The sequence below is a fragment of the Budorcas taxicolor genome, chromosome 7 (genome assembly GCF_023091745.1).
Source record: "Budorcas taxicolor isolate Tak-1 chromosome 7, Takin1.1, whole genome shotgun sequence".
Classification (NCBI taxonomy): Eukaryota; Metazoa; Chordata; class Mammalia; order Artiodactyla; family Bovidae; genus Budorcas; species Budorcas taxicolor.
Genome location: NC_068916.1, coordinates 38,293,525 through 38,313,854, shown reverse-complemented (window position 1 = coordinate 38,313,854; position 20,330 = coordinate 38,293,525). Strand labels below are relative to the sequence as shown.

General features: G+C 38.2%; 1 protein-coding gene across 1 annotated transcript in view; it reads left to right on the top strand.

The window, feature by feature from the left end:
- UIMC1 (ubiquitin interaction motif containing 1) overlaps nucleotides 1–20,330 on the top strand; it is a 129,833-nt gene that overhangs the window by 85,215 nt on the left and 24,288 nt on the right. The window contains exon 10 of the mRNA XM_052643052.1: nucleotides 4,447–4,609. Within this exon, the coding sequence (XP_052499012.1) occupies nucleotides 4,447–4,609 (163 nt within the window). The remainder of the gene's footprint in view (nucleotides 1–4,446; nucleotides 4,610–20,330) is intronic.

The window sequence follows — 20,330 nt, the reverse complement described above, 5'->3', positions numbered from 1 at the left end:
AATAGCCTATTTTATTGGGTTGCTCTGATGATGAAATTAGATAAAGAATATGAAACATAGCAGGGATTTGGCACAAGTAGAAATATGCATGTGGAACTGCTTTGTAACACACTGTGGCTGCTCAGTGATATTAGCTTACTAATGACACAGAATTGTTTGACAGTAATTGAGGTATTTGGAATACCCTTGCCAGAACTGTAGTCCCTCTTGATTTGATTTCCTGCAGTGGTAAGGTTCTTTTGGAAATAATATTTTTGGATTATCTTGCTTGAGTGGGGGTCTCAGATATTCGTACTCAGAAGTCTGTTAACTGTGGGCTTTATTCAGACTCAGATACAGTTGACCCTTGAACAACAAGGGGGTTAGGGGTGCTGACTTTTCATGCAGTTGAAAACCTGTGTATAACTTATAGTGGGCCCTTGGTGTCTGTGTTTTCTCCCTAACACACCCAACCGCAGTCTTAGAACTGTAGTATTTACTGTTGAAAAATATTTGTATATTAGTGGACCTGCACAACTGTAGTCAGTTTAGTCAGTTGGTTAAGTAAACTGTGTTAAATAGACTGTGTCTAAGATAAAAGGGGAGATAAACACTTTCCTAAACTATGCATAAATCTTATGGGGAATGGGTAAGGGAGTTGGTGACTGTAGGACGTACTCTTATTTTCATTGGATCCATTTCTTGAGATGAAGTTTCTTTTCAGGCCAGCCTTTAATAGATCATGATTTGGCATACAAGTACCTGTTTTGAGAAAATACACATTTAGTATTTTAAAAGCAGCAGAAGCAGCTCTGCAGAGACCCAGTCCCTGATTGCATAGTCCTCACAAAAGCTTCTTGGCTTGTATTTTTTTTTCCTTTTGAGGCTCCTCCATTATAGTTAATATTTAAATAGACATTTTTAATGGTGCTGGGAAAAAACTTGCTGCTGCTACTGCTGCTGCTGCTAAGTCCCTTCAGTCGTGTCCAACTCTGTGCGACCCCATAGATGGCAGCCCACCAGGCTCTGCTGTCCCTGGGATTCTCCGCAAGAACACTGGAGTGGGAAAAAACTTAGGTAAACATAAAAATGTTTAGAAACCTTCTGGATTGCCTATGAATGTGATTGGAAGTGGTCTTGTATTCACAATAAAACAATAATAGATCAGCTTCTCCCTGTGAATACTATAATAATAGTTGAAGGTACCTTCTCTGCAGTTTATAGAGCTGGTGATGGAATACAAAGGAGTATAGTACTGGATGGGAATACAAGTATCATTCATGCTATATAACTGTTTTATGCGTGCATGTGTTAGTTGCTTAGTTGTGTCCGACACCTTGCTACTCCATGGACTGCAGCCTGCCAGGCTCCTCTATCCATGGAATTCTTCAGGCAAGAATACTGGAGTGGGTTGCCATTTCCTTCTCCAGTTTCTATGCTTAGTGAACTTTAGAACGCCAAGTTACTGCTCAACTGCCACTTAATTTTCAAGACTATTTGCAAATTATAGGGTATATTGACTTTTCTTCCTTCTCCTCAAATGGCTTTGCACTTACAGGACAACTTTTCCTTATACAAAGGAACCTGTGTTTGTGAGAATCTCAGTGACTAAGATTGAAATAAAAAGCACCTAGAACTTTTAGAGGAGAAGGCAATGGCAACCCACTCCAGTACTCTTGCCTGGGAAATCCCATGGGCAGAAGAGCCTGGTAGGCTGTAGTCCATTAGGTCGCTAAGAGTCAGACACAACTGAGCAACTTCACTTTCACTTTTCACTTTCATGCATTGGAGAAGGAAATGGCAACCCATTCCAGTGTTCTTGCCTGGAGAATCCCAGGGACGGGGGAGCCTGGTGGGCTGCCGTGTATGGGGTCGTACAGAGTTGGACATGACTGAAGCGACTTAGCAACAGCAGCAGCAGAACTTTTAGACCCACTTGACTTACCCCACATCCTAGAGAAGAATAATTTTAGAACCAGAGTGTCTCCCAATACCTGGCAGAGTCGGCTTCCAGAAACAAAGTGGGTGGGGAGTGCTTTTGTCATACTGTGGTGAAATACTGAGAGTTTGGATGTCTCCATAGGCCTGGGTTTGAGTCTACATTGTCCACTTAGTCATTTTATGATCAGCAGATTACTTTGCCTTTTCAAGCCTGAATTTCCTCTTGTATAATACTGGAGTGAGTGATACCTCTGACAATTAGGTTGTTGTGAGGTATGGATATGGAAAATGCTTGGCCAAGCCTGGCATAGTACAGGAACTCAATCACTCTTGGTTCCTTTCTTATCTTTCTTCTCCACCTCCACTTTCCTCCCCCACCGACCCCCACCACCTTTCTAAGTAAAAAGCAGGTATATGTTGAAAATCACATTTTCTGGCAGTTGTAGAAATTGTTTTACTTGGTATTTATTTAGATGACCTGTTTCCCTCTCTTCTGGGTTACATTCACAGGTGATAAATTTTAGGGATGACCTAAACGGAGAAGGCAATGACACCCCACTCCAGTACTCTTGCCTGGGAAATCCCATGGGTGGAGGAACCTGGTAGGCTGCGGTCCATGGGGTCGATAACAGTTGGACACGACTGAGCAACTTCACTTTCGCTTTTCACTTTCATGCATTGGAGAAGGAAATGGCAACCCACTCCAGTATTCTTGCCTGGAGAATCCCAGGGACGGGGGAGCCTGGTGGGCTGCCGTCTATGGGGTCACATAGAGTCGGACATGACTGAAGCGACTTAGCAGCAGCAGCAAACTTAGAGACTAAAAAGAGAAAAAAAACCTGGTTTTCTCAGAGCTTAAATGATCTATCCACTGCAGTTTTGGTCTCATTTTGTTCTTGTATCAGAAAAGGGTTTATTTTGTTTTCTATAGTAAAGCATAATGACGGCCTAGTTGCTCCTTGCTTTTAAATGGAAGCAGTGGCTATGCAGGATAGTTTCACATTGATTGGATAGGACATGCTGTCCTTTGAAGCAAGTGTTAGGCAGTAGTGCTGCAGTGCTCACGCATACTGTTGAATTAATCACTGCAGAGTTCTTGGCTCTGACCTGTAAAGGTAAAATAAAACTGCCTGTGAGAGATACTGGGAACTGTAGGAAAAATGATGACTACAAAACACTGAAAAGGCAATAAGAATGGCTTTGTCAGAATTGTTTTAGTGATTGCCTTCAGGCCTTCTTAAATATTTGAGTCTTAGTTGTGTTTCCTCTTTTCAACCCAAAAGAAACAAAACATAAGAGGTGGTTTGTCTTACTGGTATAAGCTGAGGCCTAGATTCTTAACTTAAATTTTAGTTGTGTTGCTTGAGCGCTTTTCTTTTCCCCTCACTCCTGATGTCCGAAGTTACTTACAATGATCACAGTTCTTTTTGTGTGTTTGTGGAATTAATTCTTTTTTTTCTTTCAGTTTCATTGAGATATGATTAATATATAGCTCCGTTTTGGAGAAGGAAATGGCAACCCACTCCAGTATTCTTGCCTAGAGGATCCTATGGACAGAGGAGCCTGGTGGGCTGCTGTCCATAGGGTTGCACAGAGTCAGACACGACTGAAGTGACTTAGCATGCATGCATGCACTGGAGAAGGAAATGGCAACCTACTCCAGTGTTCTTGCCTGGAGAATCCCAGAGACAGGAGGAGCCTGGTGGGCTGCCGTCTATGGGGTTGCACAGAGTCGGACACGACTGAAGTGACTTAGCAGCAGCAGCATAGCGTCGTTTAAGGAGTACAGTATAATGATTTAACTTACATGCATAGTTAAATGATTATCACAATAAGTTTAGTGAACACCTGTAATCTCATATAGATATAAAATTAAAGAAATAGAAAATTTTTTTCCTTGTGATGAGAACTCTAAGGATATACTCTAACAACTTTCTAATATATAACATACAGCAATGTTAATTATATTATTACATTGTAAATTACACCCTAAATACTTATCTTTCAGTTAGGAGTTTATACCTTTTGACTGCCTTCATAATTCTTTTGTGAGATTGAAAAACTGTCTTTAAGATGCTGTTGCTAATACAAACTGAAACATAGCATACTGACTTAACAAGGATAGTGCCTTGCAGTGGGATAGAGAGGAATGCTATCAGATTTTGGAGTCCAGTAATCTCTGGTTTGAATTTCAGCTCGGCTGAAATTTGTTCTGTGACTTTGGGCAAGTTGCTTTACTGTTTTAAACAATACTTTTCTCAAGTGTAAAAAGAATGTAGTAATCTTTGCAAGATTACCATGAGGTTTAAACTAGCATTATTACATGCAGAATGCTTAGCACACAGTAGGCAGACACTGAATGAGTATTAACTGTGTTAGTGTATCTCCCATCTACTGTCCAGAATTTGGCAAAATGATTGGTATCATTGAAAGTAATTTAAAATACAGGATGGAGCCTCTTGCAGTTCTTTTTGGGAAAAGATACTTTGTAAAGCTAATATAATTGCTATTTGTCATGTTCTTTAGGTTCTTCAAGTTGATAACAAGAAAGATGCTGAGAAAGAAATATCTACTTCTGTCTTCTCATCTAGTGTCCAGGTATCCTGCCCACTCTGTGACCAAGGCTTCCCACCCACAAAGATTGAGCGACATGCCATGTATTGCAGTGGGCTGATGGGGCAAGATACAGGTAAAGCCACTCTTTACTTTGACTACATGGTGGTTTTGTAATCCTGTACAGTACAGTGCAACAGAACTCTTCTTCTTCAGTATTTAAGTTGTTGATTTTTTATATTTAGCTAAGTCTCTAGTGCTTTTGACATTCTTTACTTTGGCTGGCATACTATTTTGTTGCACATACCTCAGGACAAGGGGTTGGAAAAAATCTTTCATTTTTTAATGTTTCAAACTTATTCTTTGTTTGAGGCAGGCCATTTTACTTTAGGCAGGCCAAAGATCAATGTGATCCCATGGACCTTGCATTTCACATTGTATACAAATACTGAAACTCCTATGAAACTTGAGGAAATAAGTTCTAGAGTTGCCTGTTTTTCATTCAAAATAAGTCTCTTGTCAGGGGGGTGTGTGTGTGTGTAAATTTTACCTAAAGACAGTTACAGCTGAAAAATATCCCTCGTTTCTATTCCTCTCCTATATGTCTCTGATGCATCACCCTGGAGCTTTTGGTTATCTCTCAAAGAGTACACCAGAGGCCTTGGTTTGGGTACAGCAAGAGATATTGGCCAAGAAAATCTGCTTGTTCATCACAGCCCTTGAAATACCACCCCTGATCTTGCCTTTCTAAACTCTAAATACGATAGAATCTGCACAGCTCTCTGTGGTCTAAGGATAATAGAATCTGCATACCTGTCTGTGGTCTAACATGTTGAACGTAACCATCCGTTAGAAGATTAGAAATGTTGCAACGGTTTTCTCAGTTCTACTTGGTTTCCATCACTCAGAGATGTTTAATTTGAAATTGTATAATTGTGAGGTATGGGAAAGAAAGACACATGTTATTTAACTTTTCTGATGTTATACACTTCTCATTAATTAAATGAGGAAGTACCTAAACTTATAATTTAAATAAATTTGTTGATTTTTCTAATTGTAAAGTAGTACCTGTTCATTTTTAGTACAAATAATAATAATAGTGTACATTTATTGAGTACTTGAAATGAGTCAAGCACTATTTACATAAATGGGACCATGCCACATATAATTCTGTAGTTTGCTTTTTTTAAAATTTAGATCTTTCTATTACAGATACATTTTTTACATATTTGAGATCTGACTGTATGTAAAGTTTTGTTTTGTTTTTTTCTACTTATAGCATTAAAGTTTTCCCATGTCACTAAAAGTTAGGTGTAAAAATATTTTTAATATTATATTAAAATATTTAATATAATATTCTGTAATCCAGAGTACCTTCATTTACTTGTCATATATTTAGAATGCTTCATGTTGCCATGTTATACTAACATGACACTGAGCTTTTAATGCCCCAAAATTGTTGCTATATTTTGGGGTTATTTTTTAAGGATATATTTTTAGTTTGGTTGATAGTAAGAAAGAGATGGGCTCCACAGTCCAGTCAGTCTGAGACTGAGTCCTGCCTCTGTCACTTACTACTCTGTGACCCTGTGGTAGTTTCTATTCATGCATCTGTCAACCAATAGAAATGACCTTATTTGGTTTTTATGAGGTTAAATGAGATATTTTAAGTAAAGTGTTCGATACAGTGCCTAGCACATTGTAAGTGCTTAAGAACTTTGAGCTGCTGTTATTGTTCCCAGTAGTGGAATTACTAGGTCAGATATTTTGTCATGATTTTTAAGGATTTTTATGAATAACACTGTAGTCTTTTAAATACTCTGAAAGTTGAAGACCTAAATCTGGTCAACTCCTTTAATTGAAGAGCACTGTAGGATTAGGATTTTAGATGCAGTTTTACTTTGATATAACTCTTTAGTTTGATTTTTAGTAGAGAGTTTTAGTAACTGAAAGAATTCTAAGGCTGGACGTTTGGTGACCAGAGAAGGGAGAGACTGTTTTGTCTATCTCACTAAACATGCTTACCCAACTGGTATTAGTTACTGAATCAACACCCCATTCAGCACTGAGGTTCAGAAATAAACGAGTTTGAGAAACTGAATCCCCATTGAGCTCTACGAATAGATGACTTTCTTCCAGTCATAACTAAAAGGTAAAAAGTAGTATAGAGTAGAGTTTAGTGACATCTCCTAGACAGAACACTGATAAGTTTGTGCTTAAACAGGAAGCTTTGGTATTCATCTTTGTCAGATATCTTTCAGCTTTATGATACTTGGTTTTAAGCTTGTTCTTCCTTATGAGGTGTGGTGGGGCAACTCACAACATCAGATACTTGATTCAGGCTTGTTTATGAGTTTTCTCAAACCTAATGCAGACTTATACCACCAGAATCAGGTTATTCTCATTGAACTTGTTGAGAAGCTGACACCATCAGGTAAGCAAAGTAGACTGAGACTTGCATTGTTATCCGTTCAGGAAGTCTTTCAACTTCTCGAATCCATTGGGCCAGTGATCCTGTGTATTGCTGCTCAGTTGGATTTACACTCTGGGTCTTGAGGACTTTTTCAAACATTATAGATTTAAGTGTATTTTCCAGTATAATTGGAAGCTCTTATAGTCTTGACACTGTATGTCTTGTAGCTCTGATCCAAATGTCTCAGACCTCCATCCAAAGATGTCTGAGGTATCCCAAATGATAGTCACAGTTTTTTTTAAGGAAATTTGTGTTAAAAATTAGTTCAGGGACTTCCTTGGTGATCCAGTGGTTAAAAGACTGTGGTTCCACAGCAGTGGGCACGGGCTCAATCCCTGGTCAGGGATCCTGCATGTCACATGGCACAGGCTCCCCGCTTCCCCAAAGGAAAAATCCAAAAGTATGATGAAGACATGTTAGAATACTGCAAACTTCTTTTCAACACCAGCTTGTTTACCTAGAACCAGAAATTTATTTTTTTTTATACTATCTATTGCCTACCTACTTTAATTCATCCAAATACTTAATAGAAACACCTTTTTTAAAAATGATGCTCGATCTTGTGTGGGTTACTAAAGAAGTTTAAGACAAGGTTTCTGCCATTAAGGAGCTTATAGTGTCACTGGGGAAATAAGCATTAACCTAAGAAATTAATTATAGGATGGCACAGAGTGAATATTGTGTACCTTGACAGTAAGTGCACCAGGAAAAAGGAGAGCTGCAGTGAACAGGGATGATATTGCCAGAGAATAGTGGGCTTAGCCTCAGCTGGATAGGTTTGGACAAACCAATAGGAAAGCAGGGGGCCCTTTATCCTTCAATGGGTTAGATAAGGTAGGAAGCAAGGGAAACAGCCACTAAATAACAGCTTCCTCTTAATCTTCCTAGTAATGTTAGTTTACCTAAATTACCCTTTCTGGTGACATTATTTAAGAGTTTTACACATTACCTCAGGATGAGAGACCATTAGCCAAATGCCTAAGGGGATGGAATAAGAGAAGACTTTCTTTCCAGAGCTAAGGATCCAGCTTTCCCCCTTCTTCCTGTTTTTCCCTGAATCTGATCCTAGACATGCTTGGTTTGGCTGTGTAAAAGAAATAGTAATTAGAGTCATTTACATTAAGTGTCTACCATTTATGCCTGTTACCGTGCAGCACAATAACAATTATGCATATCATTAAATATGTGTCTGATTAACTTTGCTGTAAGTTTTATTTGATTATAATACTACACTCGGGTTGAGTTGGCTCAGTCTGCTCAGTTTCTTGCTCAATGACATGGCTGTCTATTCACAACTGTGGACAAATTAGAGAGTGTTCTTTAAAGGCATTGTTTAAACTGTGACAGAAGCAGGTTGCCTTTACATTTGCTTTCTGAAGAATGTCTTTGAGATAATTTTTTCCTTTTTGTAATTTTATTTATTTTATTTTTGGCTGTGCTGGGTCTTTGTTGCTGTGCAAGCTTTTCTCTAGCTACAGAGTGCGGGGGCTACTCTCTAGTTATGGTGGTGTGCAGGCTTTTCATTGCAGATGCTTTTCTTGTTGCAGAGCACGAGCTCTAGGGTATGCAGGGTTCAGTAGTTGTGGTACATGGGCTCAGTAGTTGTGGCTCCAAGGCTCTAGAGCACAGGCTCAGTAGTTGTGGCATATGGGCTTAGTTGCAACCCACCATGTAGAATCTTCCTGAATCAGGGATTGAACCTGTGTCTCCTGCGTTGGCAGGCAGATTTTTTTTTTTTTTTCTTTACTACTGAGCCATCATTGGCTCATTTTATTAAACATCTAGGAAGAAAAAAGTATTCATTTACTCATCCAATAAATACTTATTAAATGCCTACTATTAGTACATGGAAGCTATAGTCAACAGAATATACAAAGTCCATGTTGTCAGGGATGTATTCTAGTAGTAGACTACTTCAATAAACAAACATATAATACATCTGAGAGAAAGAAAGTGAAAGTGTTAGTCATTCAGTCGTGTCTGACTCTGTGACCCCCTGGAGAGTAGCTCTCCAGTCTCCTCTATCCATGGAATTCTTTAGGCAAGAATACTGGAGTGGGTTGCTATTACCTTCTCCAGGGGATCTTCCCAACCCAGAGACTGAATTCAGGTCTCCTGCATTGCAGGCAGATTCTTTAATGTTTGAGCTACCCAGGAAGCCCCCTACAATATGTCATGTTGGTAAGTATTTTAGAGAAAGAAATCAAAAGAAGAGAGGAATAGAGAGTACTGAGGACAGGAGGTGGCAGTTTAAAATAGGTGGTGTGGAAGTTTCCATTGAGAAGGTGACATTTGAACAGAGGCCTGAGTGAGGGAATGAGGTGGGAGAATTTTGAGTGGAGAGGAGAGAGTGTTACAGGCAGCGGGAACAGTAAGTTCAGAGACCCTGAGGTGTGAACAGCCTTGGTGTGTATGGGGAATGATAGAGAAGCCAGTGTGGCTGGAGTGGAGTGAGGGAGAGATTAACAAAACCAGAGAGATAATTGAGAAGGGGACAAGTGAACAGATTACGTAGAACTCGTAGGTCATTAGTGAGGAACTTGAGCTTCTAAATAAGGAAGCATTGGAGGGATTTGAGCAAAAAAAATGAATTAATATTTGAACAAAGGATCACTCTGGATGCTGTGTGAATAGATTGTTGATTGACAAGGATAGAAGCTGTGAGAACAGCCAGTGTTTTATTTTTGGTAATATGATACAGTGAGAGAAACATGGGCTTGGAACTAGGTAGATCTGAACTTAAATTGCAGCTGTAATACTGGTCAGCTGGGTAATATTTGACAAATTACCTTACTCTTTGAGGATCAGGTTCCTTATTTGTAAAATTAGTCTAGCATCATTAGTATTGTCATGAGAATCAGAAATACTTTTATAAAGTACCCAGCACTGTGTCTGGATTATTTTAGATATTGAATAAATGGTAGCTGCTGTTATTGTTCAGTATTTCAGCTAGAGCTAAAAGAAGGATGAAAGACAGGGAAAGGCATTAGGGCCAAAGTGCTAAGAATAAGTTAGTGAGAAATAGATCCTAGCGGAGTTAGGAAAGCTGAAGGCATTAACTATATACTCTTTGGGCCTAGATACAGAGGTGTGAATACTGCTAGGAGTGGATTTTCTCTTCATGGATATTTCATGGAAACATAATGGTGCGTAAGCGCATGGGTTGTTGTTTAGTCGCTCTATCATGTCTGACTCTTTGCGACCCCCTGGACTGCAGCATGCCAGGCTTCTCTGTCCTTCACCATCTCCCAGAGTTTGCTCAAACTCATGTCCATTGAGTTGGTGATGCCATCCAGCCATCTTGTTCTGGGTCATCCCCTTCTCCTGCTTCAACCTTTCCCAGCATCAGGGTCTTTTCTAGTGAATCAGCTCTTCGCATCAGGTGGCGAAAGTATTGGATCTTCAGCTTCAGCATCAGCCCTTCCAATTGAATATTCAGGATTGATTTCCTACTGGTTTGATCTCCTTGCAGTCCAGAGGACTCTCAAGAATCTTCTCCAACACCACAGTTCAAAAGCATTAATTCTTCAGTGCTCAGCTTTCTTTATAGTCCAGCTCTCATATCCATACATGAGTACTGGAAAAACCATAGCTTTGACTATACGGGTAGAGGTAAGAATCCTTAATGGAGATTTGCCTGAGAAATATCAGAGAAATACTGAGACCTAGAATAGGTTTGACGTGGGTGACTCATCAAAAATCAGAAAACCTGAACGTCTCTAGGTAAAACATTTCTTAAATTGAACAGAGTTAACTTTTTCAGTTTTATATATGTGTATTTGCCTACCTGAATGTAATTTGTACTCCCATTCATTCTTCTCACTTGTGTTAATGTGGCTTTTGTAGTATCTAGGAGGATTAAGTATATTACTGTTGACAACTAACTATAGAGGTGTTAATAATACATGTCAGTAGTTAGGTGTATTGTTAGGAAGTAGCTTAAGTTTAGTAGAAATATCATGGATTATGGAAACACACTGACCTGTGGGGATATATACAAATCCAAACAAAGTGAGATTATAGTACTGTTGGGTAGATAAGACATACACATGAATAACTGTAATGCAAGATCAAAACTACTAAGGGGCATAAAGATAAATTCTGTGATGTTTCAGAAGAAATGTGATTAGAGATTTAGAAGAAAGGCATTAATGTAAAACAGCAGGCAAAAATCAAATCATATAAATAGGAAAACATGAAAGGTGTACAAAAGAGCACACAATTCAGTGTGGTTGTCGTATGGACATAATGAAAATAAATAGTAAGCAGTTGGAGAATGACAAATGTAACTTGAATTATATGAGTTAATATAGGACAAGGTTTTTTTTCAACCTGTAAAAAATTATTTACATGTTTACTCCAGTGTAGTATATAGGACTCTTTTGGGTGCAAGTGTTGGAAATGCAATTCAAGTGAAAAATGAGAGTGGTAGTCACTCGGTTATGTCTGACTCTTTGCAACCCCATGAACTATAGCCTGCCAGGCTCTCCTCTGTCCATGGAATTCTCCAGGCAAGAATACTTGAGTGGGTAGCCATTCCCTTCTTCAGAGGATATTCCCAACCCAGGAATCAAACCCAAGTCTCCTTCATTGCAGACAAATTCATTAGCATATGAGCCACCAGGGAAGCCCTGGTAATCTTAAGCAAAAAAGAGAATTTAGTTTGCGTAATAATTAGGAAGCCTGGGATAGGCTTCAGGCTGAGCCAAATCTGGGAGCTGAGATGATGTTTCTCTGTCTTTTGGCTCTGCTTTTCTCCATTCAACAGATAGACTTTGTTATTGTTAAGGGACAGGCAGAGTGTCTGCCAGCAGCCATAGAGTTTTAGCCTTTAATAGGAAAAAAGGAGTTCTTTCTCCTGAGACCATAAATCAATCTAAGAAAGACTCTGATGGTCTTTAAGTAACCACTCCTGGTTTAGTTACTATTATCAAGTGGATGGTTATGTATCATTTATTAATATGTCACAACAAATAACGGAAAACCCTGTTAGTATCTATCAGAAAATTTTATCAATTCTGACAACAGAAAACACCATATTAATTAATGTAATTAAGTGAGTTTAACATGTAAGGTTTCTTTTTCTCACATAACAAGATATCTGGAGTGAGGTAGTGGCTCAGTGACGTAATGAGGACCAAAGCTTTTCTGTTTCAGCTCTACAGTCCTTGACTTGTAGCTTCTTGACTTATGGTTTCAAGATGGCTGTTCTATCTCTAGACCTTAAATCTGTGTTCCACGCAGGAAGAAAGGATAAAGGAGCATGATTGTAGGTTGTAATTACTGCAGTCTATTAACTTATTCCTGTAATAATCTCATGGAATTGAGTTTATTCCAAATTGTGGAAAAATTAGGTCAGTTATAGATTTAGTGTTTGTTCATGTCCTTTATGTGTGTGTTTATGTGTCTTTGAAGTCAGTCATTGATTAATTTGCTGTTAATGAAGTTTTCTGTTAGGTGCTGGAAGTATTCACAGGGTGATAAGGTGATAAGTGCTCACAGAGCTGATTGAACCTCAAATTTGTATTCAGGAAATTCACAGTCCAGTGAGGCAGACCGACTTGGACATGACTAAATATGATACAAATTAGTTGAAATGCTGAAATAGAGGCACTAATATCAGGTGTGGGTTTTTAACCCCCCCTCCCCCCTTTATTGAAAATGTGCATCTAAAATAGCAACAAGCCTTGTTAGGTGTAAATTGTCTGAATTTCTGATTTTTTCTTTAAACCACACTGCAAAAAGTAAAATTACTGGATTATATATATAAAGTTTTAAGACTGTTTTCAGAAGATTCTACTTGTTTAAATTCTCATTGGCAGCACATGACAGTTTTCCTTTCACCACACCATTACAGATACTGAGGAATGTTACTTTTTCTTTTTTGTTTTTAAAGCATGATATATTCATTAGATAATCAGTGATATTTCATTAAATTTTATATTTCTTTGATTAGTACAGTTGAATTTGTTTCTTTTTTAAAAAAGCCAACTTGTATTTCTTCTTTGAAAAATTGTTATCTGAACTTTCCCAAGTATCTATTGGGTTCTTAATATTTTTCTTATCAATTTATGTAAGTTCTTTAGAAATGGTATTTGTCTTTTGCTTCAAAGGTGCTTTCCAGGTTTTTCCCACCCACCCATCAGTTCTTACCAAGTTTATAAATTAGTGCAGCTTGGCACAGCACCCCCTTCTTGTGTTTAAACAGTCAGAGCTTTTATTTCTTAAAGCAGAGGCAGGGCTGATCCTGTAGAAAGATGCCTAATCACTGGCACTGGTATGGAGAAAAGAGTATTGGAATCCATGTAATTAGGGAGAGGGCTACAAGGAGAAACTGTAAAAAATTCATTGCTGCTGATAGTGGGAGAAGGAAGCTGAGAGGTGGGAAGAGATGGTGGTCTAGTACAGAGGTCAGTACGAGCTGGAAGTAATACATCTAAAGTAGATCTGTCTTTGATAGACTTGACTCCAGACTGTTCAGTGTTTCTGTAGAGGCCATTGTCTTATTTGAATGCCTACTAACATAGAAATACATCATAACTTTTAGCCACTGGATGAACCCTTAGATCAAGTACCTCCATTCCAGACTTGTGATGTTCCGTTGCTTGTAACTCTCTTTTGCATGCAACCCTCTCCTCTTGTATGAATAATGTAACAAAACTGTGGTCCTGTCCCATTCCTCCATGTTTGTCATCTGAATTGTCTTCAATTCAGGTAATTTTTGTTCCCCCCTTCTGTAGAACATTTCCTTGTATCAGCTCTGCTATGATGTGTAACAGTAAGCTTACTGTATGGTGTGGCATGTGAGATGGCAGTGTGACTGCAATCCATGTCTGCTTTAGTCCTCAGTGTCTTCACTCTTCCCATTTTGTTCCTCTAAACCTTGACTTTGTCTTTGTTTTAGTTAGTCCCTACTCATTGTGACTTGCTGCTAAAGAGCCAGACATCAGGATTTCTTTTAGCATGTTTTTTTCTTCTAGATGTGCTTATTCCTTCCTTGAAAAAATAAAATAGTTCTTATTAACACCTAAATAATACCCAGAGCATTATGTGTTGAAGGAATATTAACAGCTAAAAACTACTAAAGAGAAGTTCTCTCACTTCATGATTTAGTCACACATTTTAATTCAGGCATCTAGAGCATTTTAAGAAAGAAGAAAGTTCAAGAAATTAATACTAGGTGTTATCTCCTTTATAATTTTCATAGAACCACAGTCAGGACTATAAGTATCTTCAGTTCAGTTCAGTTCATTTCAGTCACTCAGCCTTGCCCGACTCTTTGTGATCCCATGAATTGCAGCACACCAGGCCTCCCTGTCCATCACCAACTCCCAGAGTTCACTCAGACTCATGTCCATCGAGTCCATGATGCCATCCAGCCATCTCATCCTCTGTCGTCCCCTTCTCCTCCTGCCCCCAATTCCTCCCAGCATCAGAGTCTTTTCCAATGAGTCAACTCTTCTCATGAGGTGGCCAAAGTATTGGAGTTTCAGCTTTAGCATCAGTCCTTCCAAAGAACACCCAGGACTGATCTCCTTTAGAATGGACTGGTTGGATCTCCTTGCAGTCCAAGGGACTCTTAGAGGTTAAGTATTTTTGTTATTTCTATTTTATCCATGAGGAATCTGGTATTAGAGAAGTTTAGTTCTTGTCCAGCATCAGATAGTTAAGCAACAGAGTCTAAGTCCAAACCCAAGTCTACCTGACTCGAGAGCTAGCATTTTTATTCACTGCACTTCTGTTTTCTCTCTGCCTTTCTGTGTGTAGAGATGGGGACACACAGTCCGGGAAAGCATTGAGGAGCGGATATAAGCCTCAGTTTTAGGAAGGCAGAGTGCAATCCTTCACCCTTGAATGCAAGCGTGAAATCTGATCTCATCAGAATTGACCTTGTCAGCTTTTCAGTTACCTAGAAGAAACTGCTTGATGGATTCAGACTATTTTCTGGTGAACAGAGTTGGTATGACATAAGTCATCTCTGAAAACACGTGTGCAAAGTCAAAGGAACAGATGAACTATCAAAATTACTTCTGGTGGTGGCTATGGAGATTGACCATTCATAGACTTGTTACTAAGGAGTTTTCTAATGGCCTAATATAAAAGGAGCACTTGATAGCAAGATAGATTTGTTTTCCCATTAAGTAAAAGGGTTTAATTTGTCAAGTCTTTATAAATCATACCCAGTACAGCTACCATTTATGAACATCTGCTATATAGCAGAAACTGCCCTTTTTGTATATTCTGTTTTAATTCTCACAACAATCTTTTGTAGTAGGAAATGAAGGCTTGATGGGAAAATAATTTCCCCGAGGTCACATCCATGATAAGTGGCAAGAACTCAGATATGCAACCAGCTTTAATTCAAAGCTTGTACTCCAGAGAATCATCCAGAAATATTCAGATTTTTCAAAAAATTTCAGATTACTGAATACAGTATGATAGTCAATATTTTAAGAATTTATAGTAAAACTATGGTTTTATAGAATGACAAAGTAATAATAACAATTTTGAGACTAAAGTCTTCTTGCTAGGAGTGGGTAGACAGACGAGGGAATCAGGAAGAAGCACAGTTAGCTAATCAGTGTTGATAATAGTGTAGTTCTTAAGTTGGGTGATTAATTTGCATATATATTCTTTTGTATATGCTATAAAAACATTTTAAAGAGCTTGTATGTTTTTATTATGCTCCATTGTCATCCATTTCACTTTTGTAGGAACCTTGATAAAGCCAGCCACTAGTAAAATTCAGAGAAATTTATTTCATAGGGAGTTTTTTCTTCATATGAAGCTCATTGAGTATTATCTTAATTTAGGCTCTGAGTTAGATTTATAATCTAATTATAATTAATATAAATACATATATAAATATATAATTTAAATTATAATTTAGCCACTGGATTAGATTGTCATTAATAGTTTTTAACCACCTCTTTGGGGTTTTTCCAGGTTCTTTTATCGGTGCCACATGTCTTTCATACCAGTTTCTTGAAAAGACAATGGCCAGTTTAACTTTGATTATTGTCTTGCAAAAGGACTTTGTGTGTGCATGTTTATATTAATTACAAGAACATTTCAGACATAAAAATGGAAGGAATATTAGTGCCTTGAAACCCCCATGTGCTGCCCAGTCATCAACTTATGGTCACTGTTTCATCTGATAGACTTTTCTTAAAGAGTCTTATTTTAGACTTCACATGCCTTATGGTCTCTGTCACAGCTTCTTAGCTCTGCCGTTATAGTATGAACGCAACCATAGACAATATGTAAGTGAATGGGCTTCCCAGCTAGCACTAGTGGTAAAGAACCAACCTGCCAGCTCAGGAGACATAAAGATGTGGGTTTGATCCCTGGGTTGGGAAGATCCCCTGGAGGCAGGCATGGCAATCCACTCCAGTATTCTTGCCTGGAAAAATCCCTTGGACAGAGGAGCCTGATGGGATATGGTCCATAGGGTCGCACAGAGTTGGTTGGACATGACTGAAGCAACTTAGCATGCACTCACAAGATGGCTTTGTTCCAATTAAAGTTTATTTATAAAAATAGGTAATCAGACCATAATTGGAATGTCCCTGTTCTTCCACATTGGCTTTTCACAGTGTGTTTTGTAGATCACTAGAGTTCTGGGGATTTGGGGTAAGAGTGGGTAGGCCAGCGCTAATACTGTTGTTATAGTCCACCTTCGCTACCCATTCATGCAGAGCTCTACTTTTATGTATTTTATTTATAAGGTCTGGAATGAGGTTTTGTTTGAAAACAGGATTCTCTTGTTTAGAAAAAAATGTTGAAATTCATGGGTATATAACAAATTCCTGGTCTTTATAATAATGACACCTACTATTATTACTGCTTTGTGCTAGGCACTGTGAACTTGTGTGCTTATGCTTATCTCACTTGATCTTTGCAGCAGCCTTGCAAATTACATTATATCACCCCCAGGGAGAAGTAAGTAACTGTCAGAATTCACTGAGCTAGTAAGTTGGATTGTTTGACTTTTTATTATCCATATGGGATTTTCTATATGTCCTAAATTCCAGTCATTTGTAAATAGTATGTTGTACAGATATTTTCTTCTAGTCTGACTTGCCTATTCATTTTCTTATAGGTGTCTTGATGAGTGGAACTTTTAAGATAGAGGCTAATTTATTAATTTTTTTCTTTTATGGTTATTTTGTTTAGGCTTATATGTCTTGAATTGATTTTTGTGTATGGTTGCAGTAAGGGTTGAGGTTTATTTATTACATATGCATATCTAGTTATTCCAGACCTTTTTGTTGAAAAGACTTCCCTTGCTCATTGGGTTACCTTCGTGCTTTTGTAGAAGATCAAATGACTAAGTAAGTAAGGCTTGTGTTTGGGTTCTGTTATAATTGTAGTACCCCAGATATCTTGATTATAATAGTTCTTAGAAAGTCTTGATGTCAGCTAGCAAAAGTTTGCTTTGTTCTTTTTAAAGACTACTGTGGGCATTCTGGGCTTTTGCATTTGCATAGAGATTTAAAAGCCAACCATACATTACTTTAGTTCAGTTCAATTCAATTGCTCAGGTTTGTTCGACTCTTTGTGACCCCATGGACTGCAGTACGCCAGGCCTCCTTGTCCATCGCCAACTCCCAGAGTTTACTCAAACTCATGTCTGTTGAGTGGGTGATGCCATCCAACCATCTCATCCTCTTTCATCCCCTTCTCCTCCTGCCTTTAATCTTTCCCAGCATCAGGGTCTTTTCAAATGAGTCAGCTCTTTGCGTCAGGTGGGCAAAATATTGGAGTTTCAGCTTCAGCATCAGTCCTTCCAGTGAACATTCAGGGCTGATTTCCTTTAGGATGGACTGGTTTGATCTCCTTGCGGTCCAAGAGACTCTCAAGAGTCTTCTCCAACACCACAGTTCAAAATCATCAGTTCTTTGGTGCTCAGCTTTCCTTATAGTCCAGCTCTCACATCCGTACATGACTACTGGAAAAACACTTGACTAGACAGACCGTTGTTGGCAAAGTAATGTCTTTGCTTTTTAATATGCTGTCTAGGTTGGTCATAACTTTCCTTCCAAGGAGTAAGCATCTTTTAATTTCATGGCTCCAATCACCCTCCGCAGTGATTTTGGAGCCCCCCAAAATAAAGTCTGACACTGTTTCCACTGTTTCCCCATCTATTTGCCATGAAGTCATGGGACCGAATGCCATGATCTTTGTTTTCTGAATGTTGAGCTTTAAGCCAACTTTTTCACTCTCCTCTTTCACTTTCATCAAGAGGCTTTTTAGTTCCTCTTCACTTTCTCCTATAAGGGTGGTGTCATCTGTATATCTGAGGTTATTGAGATTTCTCCCAGCAATCTTGATTCCAGCTTGTGCTTCCTCCAGCCCAGCGTTTCTCATGATGTACTCTGCATATAAGTTAAATAAGCACGGTGACAATTTACAGCCTTGACGTACTCCTTTTCCTATTTGGAACCAGTCTGTTGTTCCATATCCAATTCTAACTGTTGCTTCCTGACCTGCATATAGGTTTCTCAAGAGGCAGGTCAGGTGGTCTGGTATTCCCATGTCTTTCAGAATTTTCCACAGTTTATTGTGATCCACACAGTAAAAGGCTTTGGCATAGTCAATAAAGCAGAAATAGATGTTTTTCTGGAATTCTCTTGCTTTTTCTGTGATCCAGCGGATGTTGGCAATTTGATCTCTGGTTCCTCTGGCCTTTTCTAAAACCAGCTTGACCATCTGGAAGTTCATGGTTCATGTACTGTTGAAGCTTGGCTTGGAGAATTTTGAGCATTACTTTGCTAGTGTGTGAGATGAGTGCAATTGTGTGGTAGTTTGAGCATTCTTTGGCATTGCCTTTCTTAGGGATTGGAATGAAAACTGACCTTTTCCAGTCCTGTGGCCACTGCTAAGTGGCCACTAAGTTACTTAGCTTCCAGCTTTAGTTTCCAGCTTTGTTTCTGGTGATGTTCTGTTTCTTGAAGTGTATTTTATCTGATAGAACAACTAGACAATTCTAGCCATTTCAGCTCTTTTATGCCTGCTGCTTGCCTGGTGTATGTTTTTTGGATGTTTACTTTTAACATGAAAGTGAAAGTCGCTGCTCAGTCGTGTCCAACTCTTGGTTACCCCGTGAACTGTATATGTATAGTCCATGGAATTCTCCAGGCCAGAATACTGGAGTGGGTAGCCGTTCCCTTCTCCAGGGGATCTTCCCAACCCAGGGATCAAACCCAGATCTCCCACATTGCAGTGGATTCTTTACCGGTTGAGCTACCAGGAAAGCTCACTTTTAACATAAATATATATATATATTTAAAGTATGTGTCTTGTAGACACCATATCATTGAGTCATGCTTTTTACCCTTTCTGACACTGTTTAATTTTTAATTGGAAAATTTAACTAATCATTTAATTATTGATGTGATTGGATTTAGGTCTACTATTTTGTTTTTTAAATTTTTGTCTCTTTTTTTTTCTTATTTTCTACCTCCTTTTCATTATTGGAATATATTATAGAATTACTTTTTTTCACTTTTATTTTTTAAAGCTGTAACTATTTTTAGTGGCTACTCTTGGGGGAAGGTAGTCTTCCACAGTCTGCTTAGCGTTAATACCACTTTATGAAGAGTATAGAAATCTTATAACTATAAAAGTCCATTTACTATCTTACGCTTTCTTTTATGCTGTAGTTGTCATATATCTACATATATTATAAATCCTGTAAAACAATGTTACAGTTTTTTGCTGTGGATTGTAAAGAAATTAAGAGGAAAATGATCTTTTTAGATATTTACCATTTTTTATATTCTTCAGTTCTTGATGATCCCCTTCAGTCTGAAGAATTGCCTTTAGTATTTCTTACAGTGTGGGCCTGCTGGCAACAAACTTCCATAATGATTCCCTAATAATTTTTTTATCTGGAAAATGTCTTGATTTTACCATCAGTCTTTTTTATTGTTTATATATTTTAAAATTGTTTGTCTGATTTTTAACTCTTTTACTTATTTTTTAATCTTTGCCTTAACCATTGCATTGTTAAGATAAATGAATTAATAAGGAAGTGCTATTTTATTAATATAACTAGTATGAAATTTAAAATGTGACTTTGGACTGTAACCTGCCAGGTTCCTCTGTCCATGGAAGAATGGACAAGGCAAGAATTCTGAAGTGGGTTGCCATCCTGTTCTCCAGAGGATCTTCCTGACCTAGGAATCAAACCCAGGCCTCTTGCATTGCAGGCAGATTCTTTACCAACTGAGCCAGCAGGGAAGCCCCATTAATTTTTAAAAAATATGATATAAATTCATTTTTTAAAATTTAATGTGTCATAATTAATTCTTTCTAGCAGCTTTTCAAATTGTTCCAGATTTGACTAGTGAAAGTCCTTTCAGGTGCCTTGTATAACGTT